General features: G+C 56.3%; 1 protein-coding gene across 13 annotated transcripts in view; it reads left to right on the top strand.

The window, feature by feature from the left end:
• Positions 1–1,890: 1,890 nt before the first annotated feature.
• CACNA1G (calcium voltage-gated channel subunit alpha1 G) overlaps positions 1,891–19,606 on the top strand; it is a 62,289-nt gene continuing 44,573 nt past the window's right edge. For all 13 annotated transcript variants that reach the window (XR_005721853.1, XR_005721854.1, XM_040245665.1 and 10 more), the window contains exons 1-9: positions 1,891–2,333; positions 9,410–9,521; positions 9,676–9,809; positions 10,206–10,303; positions 12,614–12,773; positions 13,246–13,546; positions 13,714–13,806; positions 16,047–16,830; positions 18,564–18,940. Coding sequence is in view for 11 of the 13 variants with exons in the window: in XM_040245665.1 (XP_040101599.1) it covers positions 2,092–2,333; positions 9,410–9,521; positions 9,676–9,809; positions 10,206–10,303; positions 12,614–12,773; positions 13,246–13,546; positions 13,714–13,806; positions 16,047–16,830; positions 18,564–18,940 (2,301 nt within the window). In the remaining 2 variants the exon portion in view is untranslated. The remainder of the gene's footprint in view (positions 2,334–9,409; positions 9,522–9,675; positions 9,810–10,205; positions 10,304–12,613; positions 12,774–13,245; positions 13,547–13,713; positions 13,807–16,046; positions 16,831–18,563; positions 18,941–19,606) is intronic.

Genomic DNA, 19,606 nt, shown 5'->3' on the forward strand with positions numbered 1-19,606 from the left:
TTCAGAGAAGAACTAACTGATCTGCTTGGCTGCGCAGTGTCTACCTCCAGCAGAGGTGGGAAAGCGCTTCCCGACGTCTTAATCCTGGATGCCCTCTCCGCCCCCACTTCACCCCAGAATCCCGCTCCAGGGTACACACCACCTTTAGGGGTAGCGCTGCGGGCGAGAGGGACCTGGGGCCGACAGAGCCGGAGGATTCAGGAGGGAGAGGCGGGGTGAGGGCCGGGGTCTGCGCCCGTGTGCGCGAGCGTGAGTAGCTGCAAACCCTCGAGGACCTGCTCGGGGTAAGGTGGCAATGTGCGAGGAGAGGAGCCCTGCTAACCTGCTTTCCTGCAGACAGGCATATTGGAACTCGGGAAGGAGAAACTGAGGCACTGAATGGGGGCTTCGTGAAACTGCAGGTTAAGAGTCGGCAAAGCCCACTTCTATGCTTCCACCGCCTCCCACACACTGGAGATCCCTGCAAGTCCCTGGGCAGGAACGTCTCCTTTCTCTGCAGTTGCTCTTAGAGCTGGGCTCTGGGTCCATTGTGACCTGTCTGGGGCCATGTGTTCAAGCACGAAGCCCTCTCCGGAAGCTTAGGAGTTGTCAACATGAGATCAAGGTCAGCAGGTTAGGGTTAGGAGATTAGGGTCAAAGTAGCAAAAGTGGGCCTGGGAGGAGGACCAACAAGCCCAAGAAGTTGGTAGAGACCACGCCCAGACCTTGCCTGCTTCAACCTTTCCTTGGCTCCGCCCGTTTCCCTAACTAGCGCCCCCCAGCCTGAAGTCCTATCCCCCCGACTTCCCGCTCCGCTCGCCCCTCCACAGTCCTGCTCCCAGGCTCAACTCCGGGATGAGAGATTAACCAAGGTTTTGCTCTAGGACCCTGGTCACACCCCTCACTCAGGGCCGTCGGCTTCCTTCTGCACCAGGCCCTCCCAGAGCTGAGCCCCGCCCTCCATTTGCGGTCCAATTCTGGGGTCTTGGACAAAGGATGCCCGGGGGCCCGCAACGATATCCCAGGACCCCACTCCAAATACTTTTGAGTCCCTGGGGCTCCCTCCAGAAGAGTCCCAGAGCCCTTGGCGGCCAATAGGAAAGTGGGTTCTGTCTGGGTAGCTGTCTAATTGGCTCCGGTCTTCTGGAGCTGACACCAGGGGCAAGAGGAGGGGAGAGGGGCGGTCCCGGGCTTTGGGGTGGGAACCGGATTCCAGCTGTGGCTCTCTCCCCGGCACCCCCGCCCTCACTGCCACGCCGACCGGCCAATGGACGTGCGGCTCGGGGCCGGCGGCGCGCGGTCATTGGCTGCGAGGCTGGCTGGGGAGAGGCGGGGCCGAGGCTTGAAGTTGGAGTGAGGGATCCAGCTGTGGTGTGCGCCCGGCTCCTCGCCGCCGCTTTCGCTTGCTCTCTCCGCGTCTCGGCCGGAGGAGGAGGCAGTGGCGCCGGCGACAGCTACGGCAGCAGCAGCCACCGCGGCGGCTGCGGCGGCGGCATCTCCGCCTCCACCCCCGCCTGGGACGGCCCCTCGTCACCTCCCCGCCCCTCCTGGACCGGGAGCCGGCCGCCGGGAGGAGGAAGGAGCCGCCCCCCACCCCCTCCAAACCCACCCCCAAAGAGATTCCTCCTCCCCTCCCCCGCCGCCGCTGGCGCGGAGCCGGGACGATGCTGACCCCTTAGATCCTGCTCCAGCTGCGCCGCGGGAAGAGGGGGCGCCCCTCCTCGGACCCCCACTCCAGCCCTCTTCTCTCTCTCCCTCTTGGGGCCGCTTCGCCGAAGGTAGCGCCGAATTTGGCGACCGGAGCCTGGGCGCGAAGCGAAGAAGCCAGAACAAAGTGAGGGGGAGCCGGCCGGCTGGCCCGGGGGGCCCTAAAAGCACTGGGGAAGCGGGACTCGCGCCAGGCGGGGCTTCCCTTCGACCCGGCGCCCGGCGGGCAGCATGCCCCTGCGGGCAGGGGGATCTGGGCTGAACTGGCCCTCCCGGGGGCTCAGCCTGCACCCTAGAGCCCCCCAGATGCGCCCCCGCCGGGGCCCCCCGCTTGCGTGAGGACACCTTTTCTGAGGGGCGCCGCTAGCCCCTCTCGAAACCTCCCGGGCCCCGGCTGGCCAGAGGATGGACGAGGAGGAGGATGGAGCGGGCGCCGAGGAGTCAGGACAGCCCCGGAGCTTCATGCGGCTCAACGACCTGTCGGGGGCCAGGGACCGGCCGGGGCCGGGGTCGGCGGAGAAGGACCCCGGCAGCGCGGACTCCGAGGCGGAGGGTCTGCCATACCCTGCACTGGCCCCGGTGGTCTTCTTCTACTTGAGCCAGGACAGCCGCCCGCGGAGCTGGTGTCTCCGCACGGTCTGTAACCCATATCCTCCGGGGCACGACGGCCGGGCTGGGGGGTCCGCAGGGGGGCGGGCCACCGCCTGAGGGAACCAAAAGCCAGGTGAGTCGGAGAAGTGAGCTCGAAAGATGGGCAGATGAGAGGGGGGCTGCTAGGGAGGGCAGGGGGTGTCAGAGTGGTTTGGCTGATACCCCAGGCGAGCCCCACCTCGGTGCACACACCTCAGTCCTCCTTGAGGGGTTGGGATCCAGGCCAGGAAAAGAGAGGCGACGTGCCCCCATTGGTTGGCAGCTGGATGCTCTCCAGATGTGGGCAAGGGAGGGTCGTCATCCTCCAGATGTGGGGAAGCTTCGGGAGCCCGGGAGCTCTATTCCTCCCGCCGCCAGTTAGCGAGCTGGGTTTGGTTTCCGAGTTTGGGGGGTGGGGTGGGGAGGAGGCGGGGGGGCGGGGGGAGGGGGTACCGCAATCTCCTGGGTTTCCCTCCTGCCCCAGCTCCAAAGTTTGCAGTGGATTCTAGGGTCTAATTCCTCCACCCCACCCCATCCCCGCCCCGACCTGGTCCTTGAGACTGACGTTTTCACTGACCCTGAGGGAGATGCTGGGGGGTGGGGACCAGGTCCTAACCTCCCCTCAACCCCCACCGCGCGGGTTGGAGGCACAACAAGGAGATTCCGGCGGCGGCTGATGTCAGGGGCGCAGAATGAGAACAAGATGTGGTGGAGAAGAGCTATCTGCCCCCAGAGTCGGAGTAAAGACCCTTTCAGTAGGAACCCAGTGCTCCGAGTGCCTCCCTTCTCCCCAGTTCTTTATTCAATGCGGGGTGCTTAAGGTTGGCTTGGGGAGTTTTGTGCTAGATTTTTTTCTTGTGGAGGGAAAGACTGTGGCAAGAGCTTTGGCAAGTGGGGGATGGGATGAAGCAGGTCCAAGTTACCCACCCCCTTTCTATAGGAGCACTCCTGCCTGACTGCAAAGCAGGTATGGGAGACCACAGCCTTCCGAGAAAGCAGTGGGGGGCACGGGGGACAGTAAGACTGTGAGCTGTTTCCCTGAGGAAAGCTCAGGGCCACCACCTCATGTCTGCTCCTTGGATGGCTTTGTGAAAGGCAAGCCCCACATTCCAGGAGGATAGATTTAGCACTGCCTTCTCTCCTGTGCCCTGTCTGGAATTGTGTGGGAGGCCCCAGCCCCCTTACCCCCATGGCTTCTCCCCCTTAGCCCCTTAGTCTGCTTGACTAATGCCCAGCTCCTGGCTCCTGGGTGAGTCCCACCACTGCCGAAAGGAATGGGGAGTGGGATGGGCTGCCATCCCTGGTCTTGACAGCTTCTCCTGGCTCTTTCTTCCCAGCTCAGAGGCCCTTTTGGACCCAGGGTGAGAGATGTCAGTTCTCCCCTGTAACCAGTTGAGAGCCCAACTGGGACTCTGCTTTGGGGAGGGGGAGAGCTTGGTGCCGCCCTCTCTCTCTGCAGCTCTGCTGCCTCTAGTGCGCAAAACAGAGACGTGAGCTTGGGTCTCCCCCCCAGCCCCCATCCTGTGCACCCTGTGAGTCTTTAGGAAGCTCCCCTCATCATACCCTCTCTCCATACCCTGCCCTTTCCTTTCTCTCTGAGCTGCAGAAAAAGGGGGTTGCCTCAGAGGTGGACCTGCTGAACTGGCACATTTGGGCTCCCCACCCCCCACCCCAGAGTCCTTTCTCAGTGGTAGAGATGGGGAACAAATGTCTCTAAAAAAGAACAGTGTTGGGGCATCCCTCCTCTCCACTCCTAATCACCCACCCTCTCCACAAATGTGAAAAAGCACTAGACCCAACTCCTCCTTCTCAGGAGCCCCCGGGGTTGTGTGGTGGTGGTGGTATGTGTGTAGAAATCTTATCTTCTCTTTCCCTCCAAAAAGCCGCAGACCTCTTGGCCAGCATCTCCCCCATCTACCCTATCTTAGGTGCTATTGGATGGTCTGGAATCAGGTTTCTTCCTTGAGGAGGTCTGGAAAAGGGCAAGTGGAGAGGGCTGGAATGAGGAGAGGTGGAGGCCCAGTGCTCATCTTGGGAGTGGGGGGCCAAGCTTACCTCTAGTGGTGGGAGTCTGGGGTATGGGGCATCAGCTTTACTAGGTCTGGACAAGCCCCTAAGCCTGGATTGGCTGAGGATGGGTGGAGAACAATTTCTTGGCAAGGGAGCTGCTTCAAATGTGCCCTCAGCATATTCATCACATCCTGTATCAAAAGAAACCTGTGTTTTCTCGTCAGAGGGGCTCTGGAATGACTCTTGGACCTCGATCTTTCTCTCAGTCCTTTTGGTATTCTCGAGGCTTCCCTTGGCTGCACCTCTGGGCCTGGGGGACAGGACACCTCCCCTGAACGAACTGAAGCTCGCTAGGTTCTTCTTGGCATTCTTCTCAGCCTCTTTAAGAGACCGGGTTTCTAGAGAGGGGATCTAGACCCAGGTGGGACATGGTGTATGTGTGAATGTGTGCGTGTGTGTGTGCGTGCGCGCGTGTGTGTGTGTGTGTGTGTGTGTGTCTTGGTGAGGGAGGGGTGACAGTAAAGGAAGGAGGCGCTTGGAAGTGCATATTTTGGTACTGGGGAGACCAGGGCTTCATGGACAGTCAGAAAGGCCCTCTCCTCCCAGGCTTTAGGGAAGGGAGTGTGTTGGACTTTGCAGTCTGTGTTTCCTCAAGTGTGAGGGAGCGCGTTTCCCCTCCTGGGAAGGAGATCCTGAGCATTCCCTCTCGGCTGTTTGTTGTGTCACATCTGGAAGTTTGTGTAGGAGTTTCTCCAAGCTCAGAGCCCAGCACAGCTTTTTCTCATTTGGAAATCACAGGCTGGCATTTGGGATGCCGAGAGGGGGAGTGGGAAGGGGGCCAGAGGGGGAGCAGGGAGCCTGCCGGGAGCGGGAGGAGGAGAAGGGGGAGGCCTGGGCAGCAGGAGCCCTAATGGCTTCCAGAAGCGAGTGTGAGTGTGTGATCTGCGTGTGTCTGCGGGCGCGTGTGTCTGGAGGGGAGGGGGCGCCGGCAGTCTCTGGAGCTCTCCTTGCCACCATCCCAGTGTCCCAAGTTCCCCCGCTTCCCTTCCCTAGGGAGAAGTCTCCATTTTGGTCCTCAGAGAAGATGGAAGAGAGGTGTTCTTCGTATCTCCTCACCAGCTCCCCCATCTCATTTTCAACCCCAAGGGCCTCCAGAGAGTGTTCTGGGGAGAAGGGCCGGGGCTAGAGAACTGAACTAGGCTGAGAGGGCCAGAGCACCCCCTCGCACTCTTTCTGTCCCAGGCCCACCTTTCTTCCCGGCTCCACACACACTCTGCTCCTCTGAACTGTTGGGGGACTCCCCATCACCCAGAGTGCCAGTTGGAGCCATTCCTGGGATTATCCCGACCACATAGCCCCCCTTCACCCTTGCCTGCTCCTGCCCGAGCTCTCACCCCGCCCTGCCTGCCTCAGCCAGGATGGCGACAGACACAACTGCTCACACACACACACACACACACACACACACACATGCACGCAGACACACACACACACAGAGTCACAGACATTTGAATCAGATTTCTGGCCTATTTTCCCTCCCAAAGATTCCAGCGGGCCGGCTCTCTTGTGTCCCCGTGTCTCACGTCTCTGTCTCTGGGTGGGGCTGGCTGCCTTTCTCAGGGCTGCAGTTTTCAGTTTAGCTGGAAACCTCCCTCCCCACACACCCACACTCTGGAACAGGCGATGGGCAGACCACTGTGAAACAGGATTGTGGAGGGGGGTTGACTGGGGGAATCCCCTTTTCAGCCTCCCAACAGGAACCCTGCTCCTGAGCCCCTAGGTCTCACCCCACCTGGGGGATGCTGAATCTCATAGACACCAGCCTCTCCAGGGCCAAATGAGAAAAGCACCCCACCTTCCCAATGAGTACTAGGAGGCCAGGATTCCTGGGTCCAGGCCAGTTTCCTCTTTAGCGCTCCTTAGTCTCAGATTTGCAGGCTCCTAGCAGGGAATGGGACAGCTGGGGGGCTGCTTCCCTTCTCAATCATGCCTTGCCCGGAGCCCCCATACCCCTGGAGGTGGTCCAGCTGTACCTTCCTCTCCCTTATAGCTGCCTAACTAGGCAAGGGCTCTAGATAAAGCCCCACAGAGAAGACTCAGTTGTGCAGATAACACGCTCTAGTTTTTTCTTGGAGAGAGGAGACGGGGAGGGATGGGAGTGGGGTTCCTCACCCTGCACTTCCTTTTTCTCCGCTTTTGATGGTGGGTTGTTGGGAGAAGAAAGATCCTCCCTTCTCCTACCCACCTCCCCCTTTGGGATCCACTCCAGCCCGGACAGTCACCATAGCAACAGTAGACATGTGACTGCACAGGTCTCTCACAGTCACTATGGCAACCAGTGTCCCCCATTCCCCTGGTTACTATGGAGATTTGTCACATGGTTCCCCCCTCCCGAAGCTGATAACCTGTGGGTCTCCCCACTTCCCCTTCCCTGCATGAGGATAAGACAGAAGCCTGGGTAAGGGGAGTTCATATGTGAAAGGGTCCTTTTTGTTACCATGGCAACAAATCCACACCACCTGGTGACACATCCTCCTGTTGCTATGGCAACAGAGGAACATCACACAGTGACATACGGCTATATTCTCAAGGAAATGAGCCCTACCCTGACAAGGGTGAAAACCCCCCATCCCCATTAATTATTCCTCAGTTAAGATTGTCCCAAGTTGTCCTGTGCCTTGGGGTTTCCACTTTCCATTTATGTTTATCTACAGGGAGAGGGGAGAGGGGAGAGTGGCAGGATGTACCTAGGAGGAAGGTGAATTGTCTATGCGGGCTTTTAAGAAGGGGCTTCTGTTGTTAAGAGCTGGAGGTGGGGTTATTTGCGGGCAGACTCTGGCTATAAGAAGCCTCAGTGTGAGCGTGTGTACGGTGTGGATAGAAAGATGGACAGCTCCTTTACAGTGTCTCTTCTCCTCACCCCACCCCCAGTTATCATTAACTTATCGCTGTTGAAGCAATTAAGGTAGGAAAACATGAATGGGAGATACATCTGGCTTCTAGGCAGGGATATTAATTGATTGATCAATTCATTCGTTCATTCATCCTTCCCATGCATTGATCATCTGCTACAGGGCAGGCACTACTCTAAGCTGTGTAGGGGCTTGGATGTATCAGAGTGCCCCTGCCTCAGCAAGGGAGATGAAACAAGGGCACAGATGATGTGATGGACTTGCTGCCATTAGGGAGGTCCAAACAGGTGTCCCAGGAGCTCCTCTTTCCAGGAGAACTGCCCGTCTACCCCCCATGTGGAGACATCTGCTCATATGGGTCCTTTCCAGAACCTCTTCCCTACAGAAGAGAGGAGGGGGCTATCTTGGGGAAAGCAGGCCAAGGTAATTGTGTCCTTCCTTTTCCAGATGATGGTCCCAAGGGAGCTCCTTCCCTGTCCCCTTTATTCCAGGGTGACCCCTGGCTGACCCTCATTCTGGGGAGAGATCCACTGTGCTCTATCTCTACTCAGGAAAACAGCTCCATGGAAACAGAGCACTCCTTTGATTTCCCCATTCCATCTACTTACCCCAAAAGCCTGGAAATTTTTTAAAACTCTTATTCCTGTGAGGATGTGAGGTTGGGGAAATTGTAGTGCTTTGGGAAGCTTGGGTACCTGTCAGTGGAAAGGGATGTAGTTTGAGGGAAAAGGGCCTGGGTGATAGGAGGGGGTAGGAGGGCTTGGAGGAGGTTGAGTGTGGACTCCCAGAGAGGGAGACTGGTCTGAGGTTTAAGACAGAGATGGGGTATGGCTGGAACCAGCTTCAAGGAAAGTTCTTGGGTCCCTGGCCAAAGCCTTCTCAACTCCGAAAGTGGAGTTATGACGGGAAGATTCCATCTGCTCGGGGCCCTGACTGTTGCACTGAGTCTGGCTTCTTGGCTCAAGCTGTGGGCTGCCATGACACCCTCTGCACCTTCCTCCTCGAGGCCTTCTCCCTCCTCTGGCCTCCCATTTCTGCTTGCTTCTAGCCTCTTTACTCTTTCCCACCCCTCTCATGATTTCCTTGAGAAAATGGGATGCTCAATCATTTATATGTGAGCTCGATCCCCAGAACTTTCTAAGGTCTGGAAGCCATTTTGTACGTTCTGCTGAGGGGCTAGAGGTGAATCCCTTAATGAAATCCACTACGTGGAGAGACTCAGCATTTAAAAAGACCTCTCTCCCCTTTGCTGCAAAACAGAGCTTTGCTCGAGACCCTAAGAAGGAGTGGTGGTGGCATGGTCTGTATACACGGTACTGTCTGCTCTGCCCAGGTTGAGGGCTTGTGTCCAGTACAGGGGCTGGTGTATAGTGGGTCCTCATTATTTAAACGTGTGAATGTGTCTGGAAGCCATCTGAGGGCTTTGAGAGGCCAGGGGGCTGATGGGGAAGAGGCAGCCTGTGCCTCTGGTCCTGTGGCACTTGTCTGCCTCAGCCTGTCAGTTTGGTGCCAATGTGGTCGTGACAGCATTGAGCAGCTTCCTTGCAGCCTGAGCAGCTATGGAAGCTACTATCCCAGATCAGAAACTTAGAAACCTCCATCTCGTCTGGGTCTCTTCCATGACCTTCAGCACATGACTTTGTGTGGGCCTCAGTTTCCTTGAGTTCTGCAGAAGAAGGTGATCTATTCTAGCTCAGATACTTCCTGAGGCTATTGTGAAAATCCAGTGTGGCATGCCGTGAAAGTGCTTGGTAAACTGTAAGGCAGGCATAATCCGACTTTAGGTTTGTGTCACACATTCACATACATTATCTCATTTGCTTCTCACATCTTCCCTGTGAGGTAGGGAGAATAGGATTCAGATTCAGCAGCAAACTCTTAGTGCCTGGCATTTCCAACAAGCACTATTGATTTTATCCCCTAAATGGCTTGTGCAAATAGTCAGGATATTTGTGGCTTTTCCTACTTTACAGAAGAGGAAGCTGGGTCCAGAGAGGTGAGATGACCAAGGTGGGTCTGGGCCTGGGGGCCAGTATGATATGTAGGCCAGCATCCTCCCAGCATACCTGGCTACATCTCAGATGGGGTTGAGAGGTCAAGGAGCAGGAGGTGCTTGGACAAGATGGTGATCAGGTTTCACCCGGCCAGCTGTTTCCTTGACCGCTCGGTACCTGGTTTGAGCGCATCAGTATGTTGGTCATCCTTCTCAACTGTGTGACCTTGGGCATGTTCCGGCCATGTGAAGACATCGCCTGTGACTCCCAGCGCTGCCGGATTCTGCAGGTGAGCACGTGTGTGGTGAGCGAGAGGGCAGTTCCTGATCTTTATAACCCTGACTCTGCAAGAGGCCCTGAGCCCAGAGGTGGGGGTGGGGATGGGGTGGGGGGGATTTGCCCACCCTTTTCTCAGTTCCAGCAGCCTTTTGTCCCCATATCAGGCCTTTGACGACTTCATCTTTGCCTTCTTCGCTGTGGAGATGGTGGTGAAGATGGTGGCCTTGGGCATCTTTGGGAAAAAATGTTACCTGGGAGACACTTGGAACCGGCTTGACTTTTTCATCGTCATTGCAGGGTGAGGGCCTGGAGTGGAAGAGTGATGGATCAGATGAGTCCCTTCCCCAGGTCCAGGGTTCTAGGCCTGGCTCCCAGCCCGGGCCCACTTGCAGCACTGCTTTCTTCTTGGCTGTCCACTGAGGGTCCAGGGCTGCCCTGCCTATCGTGCTCAAACCCATGCTTCTCTGAACTCCAGGGTCCCCTCCATCCACACTCTTTTCTGTTCAGTCTCTGATAAGGAGTTTGCCCTTGGATTGAGGGTGGCCTTGCCCCTAGGGAGAGAGCTGGCTTTTCAGGGTCCCTTGGTGGAAGGGGAGGATTCCTGTCCCATCACAGCAGGATTCCTCATTGACCTCTTTTGACCCTCATGGTGGCCTCAGACTCAAAGGGCTTCCCTTTGGCCCCCTCCCTGCAGGATGCTGGAGTATTCGCTGGACCTGCAGAACGTCAGCTTCTCAGCTGTCAGGACAGTCCGTGTGCTGCGACCCCTCAGGGCTATTAACCGGGTGCCCAGTGAGTGACCCCTCAGCCCTCGGCCCCTGAACAGGGAACCCCAAGAGGAAATATGGAAGTCTCAGATCCCACCCCTACCTCCTGGCCACTCACAGGCCTCATCAGGGTCTGGCATAATGAGGCAGACCCCCTCAGAGAAGGGCTCAGTGGAAATCTGGGTCACTGGAGCCAAAGGGAGCCCCCATACCGGCTGTGGCACTGTGAGATTTACCTGGAAAGGCTCTCCCCCCTCATTTCAGCCTGATTTTAGGTCCTAGTCTCAGGAGGTCTCAGATGACCTGTTCCCTTCAGCTACACTACCCTCCCTGCAGTGGAAGAGGGCTGGGTGGGAGCAGGGTAGAGAGCTGGTAGGCCAGGAGAAATGGGTGCAAAGTGGGACGGCCTTTTCTAGCCAGAGCCACATCTCATGCAGTCTGGTTCTCGTTGGAACCGCAATGGCCACACTGAGCATGGCTTCTCTCAAGACAAGGCCGCTCCATGCCTCATCCTCCCGCCTATGTCCCTTTCCACCCCCTTCCAAGCCGCTGCAGCAACTGACTGCCGGGACCATTATCTAAATTAAACCGCATTGGTTTCTGAGCCAGCCAGGCTTTGGCAGCTCCAGCTCCCCCCACATCCCGCCCCCCACCCTTGCTCAGGCCCCCATCGCAACTCCCCAGCCTACACAAACTGCAGATGGTCTCTGCTGCTGTCCCAGTGGGGTGGGTGGGGGCATGCTTCTGGGGCTCTGTGTCTGTTGGAGCAGTAGCCCCTTTTGCTGCTTGTGCACATGTGCCTCTGTGTGGATGTGTGGATGTGTCAGGGTGGGCAGAGGTGCTCAGTGTGTCTTCCAGGCATTGAGGTATGTTGGTGTTAACGCGATCTCCAGACAGAGGCATGCCTTCTCTTCTCTCCCACCCCAGGTGATGGCTGGCAGATTTATAGGCCTCTAACTACCAGTGTAATTCCCTTAATGCAAACCCTGAGGAATTGATCTCAGTTGGAGCACAGAGAAGCTGAAGGGAGCTGGGGTTGGGGGAAGGGAGAGTGACTGAGTGAGAAAACTGGGCTGGCCAGGTTGGGGGCGGGGGGCAGGGGGGCTGCTGTAGTCATCAGGAGGGTTAATTAGCAGCTGCTTAGAAGGTTTTTCCCTGGAGGCGTCAGGGGGTGGCACTTTAGGGCACATGAGTGGCACTTTAGGGGTCAAAACTAGTCACTAGAGGTCTGTGTGTTTGACAAGGGCTTGGTGGCCTAGGGGCTAGTTTGCTGTGCGTACTCAGCTGCTCAGTCGTGTCCGACTCTTCGCGACCCCATGGACTGCAGCCTGCCAGGCTCCTCTGTCCGTGGGGATTTTCCAGGCAAGAATACTGGAGTGGGTTGCCATGCCCTCCTCCAGGGGATCTTCCCAACCCAGGGATCGAACCCAGGTCTCCCACATTGCAGGTGGATTCTTTACCATCTGAGCCACCAGGGAAGCCCGTTAGCTAGTTTTGACATCCTAAATCTGGAGTAGGGAAGGTGGGCAGTATCTAACAGCATCTTAGGGGACAGGTTTGTGGAGGCTTTCCCTGTGGAAGAGGTTGTTAACAAATGGCCACCTGAGAAAACAGCCTAAGGTCGCTCAGGTCCTAATGTGAGAGACTGGACCAGGCAGAGACTAGACTCAGGAAGGGGGCTCAGAACCGTGGGGAAGTGCAGGTCATCTTGGTCCCCGCTGGGGGCTTGTTTCTCGGAGGGAAATTCCTTCCAGCTAACATCCCCGCTGGAGTTCTCTGCCTTGGTTTCCCCAGTGACTTTGGGGTCAGGTGATTATGACTGATGAGAGAAAGAAGTTGGATGGGAGTGTGTGTTGTGTGTGTGTGTGTGTGTGTGTGTGCTGCGAAGTGGGATGCGGAAGCAGAGAACCTGGTTTTTAAGTCCTGGCACCTGTATTTGGCAGCTCTGTGATATTGGACAAGTCATGCCAGTCCTCTGAGCCTTGACTCTCATCTGCAAATTGAGGATGATGGTATCGGCTCTGTGATGATGTTAGGAGAGTTAGGTAGGATGTGGTGCTGGAGACTGTTTTGAACACTGTGGACACTCTGCCCTTCCTTGGTGGTACTGTGCCCTGACTGGTGTGGGTGGGCCGAGAGGGAGAGTGGGTAGGGGTTAGGGGCTGTGAGGGCTGCCCACAGAGTCAGCAGTGTCTGTTGGTCTCCCTCCAGCTCGAGCCGGGCTGCCTCAGCCTCGGAGGCCCCGGTGGGTCCTCTCTGGCAGTGCTGCCAGGCCTGTGGCAGCCGGCCTAGCCCGGCCAGCCTGGCACCCCCAGCGTGCCTTCTGCCCCTACAGGCATGCGCATCCTCGTCACGTTGCTGCTGGACACGCTGCCCATGCTGGGCAACGTCCTGCTGCTGTGCTTCTTTGTCTTCTTCATCTTCGGCATCGTTGGTGTCCAGCTGTGGGCAGGACTGCTTCGTAACCGATGCTTCCTGCCTGAGAATTTCAGCCTGTGAGTGGCACCTGGGCGGGAGGCGACCTGGGAGTGGCTGTGGGGCTCAGCTCCTGTTGCTGGTGACATTCCTGTTCTGTTATTAATGATGTGTCTGCCGATCGAACTTGGCTACACACTGAAGTCACCTGGGGAGTTGAGACAACTGCTAAGGCCTAGGTTCCCCGGCTCCCCATTCTGATATCATTTGTATGGGGTTCAGCCTGGGTGTGGGGCTTTCTAAAAGCTCCTCAGTGAGCCTAAAACGCAGCCACATTGGGAACCACTGCCCTTGAATGGAGCCTTCCCATATCCTGACTCTGGAGTTTCACCCTCAATCTGCGTGCTCCCGGCACCCCTCATGCACACCCACAAACCCCAGCCCCTGCCTAGTGCTTGCCCTGTGTGCCTCAGTGCATCCACCCAGTTCTCCCTTCCTCGGCCCTGTCCCCTGAAAACACTGGTCTCAGCCTCATTCCTGTCTGCTCCCCAGCCCCCTGAGCGTGGACTTGGAGCGCTACTACCAGACTGAGAATGAGGATGAGAACCCGTTCATCTGCTCCCAGCCTCGTGAAAACGGCATGCGCTCCTGCAGGAGTGTGCCCACGCTGCGCGGGGACGGGGGTGGCGGCCCGCCCTGCGGCCTGGACTACGAGGCCTACAACAGCTCCAGCAACACCACCTGCGTGAACTGGAACCAGTACTACACCAACTGCTCCGCGGGGGAGCACAACCCCTTCAAGGGTGCCATCAACTTCGACAACATTGGCTATGCCTGGATCGCCATCTTCCAGGTGGGGTAGCCTGGGCACTGGGAGAGTTCCCAGAGCCCAAGTGCTAGGACACAGTCCCGGCTTGGAATAGTCATCCTCAGGCTTGAGTTGGGATCAGGGCCTCTAGAGGAGACGGCAGGCAGCTCTAGGGGGCCCCGAAATAACCTGCCCCTTTGCAACCTCCGCAGGTCATCACGCTGGAGGGCTGGGTCGACATCATGTACTTTGTCATGGACGCTCACTCCTTCTACAATTTCATCTACTTCATCCTTCTCATCATTGTGAGTGATTGCTCAAGCTCCTGCGGGGACGGAGGACACCAGGGAAATGGGCAGGGCGAGTCCAGAGAGGGGACTTGGTCTGAAGTTCTAGCTCTCAGTGCAAGTCCCATAGGGATGCAGGCAGAGGGCGCCTGTTATGAGAAGTTAGGAGGAAATCCAAAGCCAAGGCCTATCACTCATCACCACTTAAAATCTTGAGCAAGTCATTCCCCATGAAGCCCCCAGCCCTACCCTGGGTATTTGTTTCTTCATCAGTAAAATGGGTGGTTCTCAACCTAGGGTGATGCCACCGCTCCTAGGGGCTACTTGGAAATGCAAAGGGTGGTTCTGTTTTTTATGAGGACTGGGGGAGCACTTTTGGCATTTTGCTGGGAGGCAGGGGGTAAATAATAGACACCTTGAAATGACAGTCCTGCAAACAAGGAATTGTTCCACTCCAAATTCCCATCATTTGGTGTTGAGAAATACTGTGTGATCTGTTGTTCCAGCTCAGTAGTTCCAAGACTTTATGAGGCCAGAAGACAGAGGCAAAAGTAGCAATATTTAGTGGTTTTAATCACTACCATGATTAATAATTTAATTGCTACCACTTATAGCTAATATTTATTGAGCACTTACTATGTGCCAGCCCCTGCTCGGAGTGCTTTTCTATGTGCTGGTGCGTTTAATCCTCACTAAGATCCTGTTATTATCTCCATTTTACAGATGAGGAAACTGACGTTTCTTCATCCGCCTGACCCAGTCATGCGCTTTGAATGTGCTTTGGCTTAGTCTCGCTGGGCTGAGCGCTGCCGCTGCAGGGTGCTGTAACATCTGCTGCCGCTTCGTCCTCAGATTCCCTGTGAGGCGGCAGGTGCAGGGACTGTGGGCCTCATCTTCTAAACAAGAACTCTGAGCTCCAGAGGGCAGGCTTGCTGGAGCTGAGCATTCAGCCCCGGGCTATTGCCTCCAAATCCAACCCTTCTCCCACATCACCAAGAGGCCAGTGACATAGCCAGACAGAAAGACAGATAAGAGAAAGATGAGAGAAAGAGCTGAAGATCTACTCAGGACTTAGGCTCCAGAGAGAGGTGGAGACAGAATAAAGACCTGTTGGTGAGTGAGAGGGGTCCCTGAGAAAGAACAGTGGCCCCGCCCCACATCGTCCCTGGTGGGAAAGTAGCCAGGCGTGGGGCCTGTTCCGTTCTACCCACCGTCACCCGGGCAGCAAGGTTAGCACCTCTGGGAAGTGGTCTGTGATCTTTTCCCCCATGCGGCTCTCTCTGAGCCTGGGGAGTGGGAGGGAAGCAGACAGAGAGGTAAGGGACCTTGTTTCCACCCTCCCACACACCCCATGAAAAATCTTTCCAAACAGCTCTCCGGAATCACACTAGTGAAGCTAATTATCATAATTACTAGGACACAATCTAGAAAAAAAATTTTGCCTTTCACCATAAATATTCATTACTTTCATTCTGGATCATTGTCCAAGCGATTGGCATCCCAGCGGCCCGGGGCGGGGGTAGGGGGTGGGGTCTGAGGTATGGGAGTGGAGACGTGACAGCGTGGTCAGATCAGAGTGGCAGCCTGGCTAGTCTGCAGGGTTCAGAGTTAGCCTGGCACCCAGCTTGGGGAGAGGAGAGACATGGTTTGGAAAAGGGATTCAGGCAAGTCCAATGGTCATGAGGATACTGAGGCCCCAGCGTTAAAGGTCTTACTCAAGGTCACAGAGTAGGACTTGGGACTAGAAGCAAGAGTTTTGTAAATGGTATTTTTGCCAGAATTTCAAAAGCTCAATCCAATGTGAAAACCCATGTCCCCCAAATAGCACTCATTTCCATAGCCTTCTCTACTCCTAACAGAAAGTGACAAGGGGGGTGCTCACGATCTCGGATGATGGGATTGTTTAGGGGCGGGGAATTTGGGAGATACCCTTGCCAGTAACCTCATGATCAATAGCAATTCCTTGGAATTCCACAGAGGTTGGTTCAGGTCTTAGCCTTACTCTGCTGAATGATCACGGGGAAATTCCTCAACATCTCTGAACCTGTTTCCTCACTTGTCAGATAGAGATAATAAAAGTGTCACCTCTTAAAAAAAATAAAGTGTCAGTTTTTCAGACTGTCATGAGAATGAAACAGGATGATGCTTGTACAATTACTAGCCTAGTATCTGGCACCTAGGAAGTGCTCAGTACTTGGCAGCATGCACTGATTCCCTTTCCTTCAGGCTGTCTCCTCTTTTTGTCCCCACCCCAATAGGTGGGCTCTTTCTTCATGATCAACCTGTGCCTGGTGGTGATTGCCACGCAGTTCTCAGAGACCAAGCAGCGGGAAAGCCAGCTGATGCGGGAGCAGCGCGTGAGATTCCTTTCCAACGCCAGCACCCTGGCCAGCTTCTCTGAGCCCGGCAGCTGCTACGAGGAGCTGCTCAAGTACCTCGTGTATATCCTCCGGAAAGCAGCCCGAAGGCTGGCCCAGGTCTCCCGGGCGGCAGGCGTGCGGGTTGGCCTGCTGAGCAGCCCAGCGCCCCGCGGGAGCCAGCAACCCCAGCCCAGCGGCAGCTGCTCTCGCCCCTACCGCCGTCCGTCCGTCCACCACCTGGTGCACCATCACCACCACCACCACCACCACTACCACTTGGGCAATGGGACTCTGCGAGGCCCCCGGCCCAGCCCACAGATCCAGGACAGAGATGCCAGCGGGTCCCGCCGGCTCATGCTGCCGCCGCCCTCAACACCCGCCCTTTCCAGGGGCCCTCCCGGGGGTGCAGAGGCTGTACACAGCTTCTACCATGCTGATTGCCACCTGGAGCCGCTCCGCTGCCAGGCACCCCCTCCCAGGTCGCCATCGGAGGCATCGGGCAGGACTGTGGACGGTGGGAAGGTGTACCCCACCGTGCACACCAGCCCCCCGCCTGAGATGCTCAAAGAGAAGGCACTAATGGATGTGGCTCCTACCTCTGGACCCACCGCCCTCACCAGCCTCAACATCCCGCCCAGGCCCTACAGCTCTATGCACAAGCTGCTGGAGACCCAGAGCACAGGTGAGAACTCTGGGCGGAGGCACACTGGTGCCCCTCACCCGGGGACCAGGTGATGTCCCATCCCAGGGAGGATGAGGGGATCTGGAGTCAGAAGGACAGGGCCTGGGTTCCCATTCTGCCTCTCCTGGCCTTGGGGCCTTCAACCATTCACATCACTTCTTTGAGCCCTAATTTTCTCATCTCTTAAAATGGGAGTTGTAATTCCTACATTGTAATGATAGCAATAGCTGTATGTAGCAAGCACCTATGCCCTGCTCTATGCCGTCTGCAGTTGTTGACGATTGCTATGTGCCTGTCGCATGCTTCACAGGCAAAACCCCACTGGGTCCTCTTATCAGTTTAAGTGATAAACTTTCCTTATTTTACTGATGAGGAGGAGGAGCTTGGAGAGGTTGTGTGACTTGCCCAAGGTGCTGTCGTTGGTGAGGGTGCAGTCAGGGCCCTCCGACTCTGAGGTCCATGAGCTAGTCCTTGTTCCAGGTTCAGAAGGGGAAATGGTGTATGACCACGGTGAGCCCCATGCCCCATGCCAAGGGGACTCATGCAAATACAAATGCCACTCTGTCCCCGTGGAGAGACGTGGGGCTGGGTGCAGCAAGTCCTCAGAGGCCTCAGACTGATGGATAGAATACCCACTGTTATGGGGAAGGGAAATGCTTGTGTCTTGGGGTGTCCCCCAGTCAGGCAGGGGTGACGAGCCCTCCTCTACAGACTCACTGCAGCCAAAGCCCAGGGCCTGTGCTTCAGGAAGAATGTGGCACGTGGGAGAAGTGGCATATTTGTGGGCTGTTATGTGGGAATGTGGGCTGGACAGGAAGGTGCCATCACAGAACACAGTGGGAAGGGTTCTTATGCCAGCTCCTCTATTATCCTGCCAAGGGGCGCCAGCCAGCCACACACACGTATGGTTCTGTTTCCCTCTGTGTAAAAGGCAGGGCCGGGACCATCACAGCTGTGAGTGGTGCTTACTGATGTCCTCCTGCATGCAGGCGGAAGGGCTGGGCCCCAGGCCAGGCGTCTTCACATCCGTGCTTTACCTGGGTGGTCTCTGAGGTTCCTCGCAGCTCTCAGTCTATGATCAAAGCTGGATTTAAACGGACATCGGTGTCTTGGGATAGGTCACTGTGTACGTGTACACGTGCTGTCTGGTGTGTGCGTGTGTGCGTAAAGGTGACCACTATGTGTCGGTGCCATCTACATGCACATGTCGGGTATTCATGTATGCATGTGTCCACACGTCTGCTGTGTGTAGGTGCATGTGTGCACACACAGGGTGGTGCTCTTGTTTAGTGTGTACACACACTCATGTGTGCACATGCCTGGCATACATGTACTGTGTGATGTATACGGATCTGTGTATACCTGTGTTTGGCTCTACATGTATATATGACTTGTAAATGGTATGTGTGTGTACACAGTACATGTGTGTGTGCAAGTATGTATCTACTGCACAAGTGCAAGTGTCTAGCGTGAGAACATACATGAATATGTAAGGCTGTCCAAACCTGAGGACAACCAGCAGTGACTATCAGTGGGATGCTATTGGCATTTGGGGGCGTTCTATTGCTCAGGATCACCCACATTGCAGGTCATTCAGTACCCTTGCTCACCAAGTGCCTAGTACCACCACTGAAAGAACTCCAAACTCCCCCACTCATTTTATATACATGCTGAGGGAAGGTCACCCCAAGTAGGAAAGCCTGGAGCCTCTAACCTCTACCTTCCTGTCCCAGGCACCTGCCACAGCTCTTGCAAGATCTCCAGCCCTTGCTTGAGGGCAGCCAGCGGAGCCTGTGGCCCAGACAGCTGTCCCTACTGTGCCCGGACCGGGGCAGGGGAGGTGGGGCTCACTGGCCACGAGATGCCTGACTCAGACAGTGAGGCGGTTTATGAGTTCACACAAGATGCTCAGCATGGCGACCTCCGGGATCCCCACAGTCGACGTCGACGGAGCCTGGGGCTGGATGTGGAGCCCAACTCTGTGCTGGCCTTCTGGAGGCTGATCTGTGACACCTTCCGGAAGATTGTGGACAGCAAGTACTTTGGTCGGGGAATCATGATTGCTATTCTGGTCAACACGCTCAGCATGGGCATCGAATACCACGAGCAGGTAGGGGCGTGGGCAAGGCGTGGTTCTCGGGGCTGGGGATCCTCTGTCTTCCTCTCCTCCCACCCCGGGTTCAGTTTCCTCTCTGTGCTGGCAGCCTGCATGGCCAGGAGGAGGACAAAAGGAAGCTGCACCGATGCGTGGGAACTCTTTGGAGGATGAAAGCCAGTGAATGTCACGCAGTCTCGGAGTGTGGAGGTTGCCCAGGGGCAGGGTCTGAGCTGGGTGTGTTTTATCGGAAAGGTTCTGAGAAGAGGTGGGCTTTAAAGGATATAAATGAGTGGTGAGCATCAGATGCGGGCAAGACCTTTTTGGAAGGACAAGTCATAGATGGGGGGTGGGTGGGGCCCCCTGGCATTCACCTGACTCAGTAATTAGGGGTGTGATTGACTGGTGGCAGGAGGGGACTGTGCAGGTAGAGGTGAGGAGTGGACGCCTGGAGCCAGCGCCTGGGGAGGGTAGAGAGGGTGGCCATCTGCTTCGGGCCTCTGTTCTGGGAGCCGTGCTGCGAGTGGGGAGGGCGCTGCTGGATAGAGGAGAGCTCCCAGCGTGGTGAGGGGACTTGAAACCTTTGCGTTTGAGGAATCATTCTAAGAACCAGGATGTTTAGTCAGGAGAAGAGGAGGCTCAGCAGGGACAGGCGAGCTGTCTTCAAATATTTGAAGGGCT

Source organism: Oryx dammah, unplaced genomic scaffold (assembly GCF_014754425.2).
Source record: "Oryx dammah isolate SB20612 unplaced genomic scaffold, SCBI_Odam_1.1 HiC_scaffold_8, whole genome shotgun sequence".
Lineage (NCBI taxonomy): Eukaryota > Metazoa > Chordata > Mammalia > Artiodactyla > Bovidae > Oryx > Oryx dammah.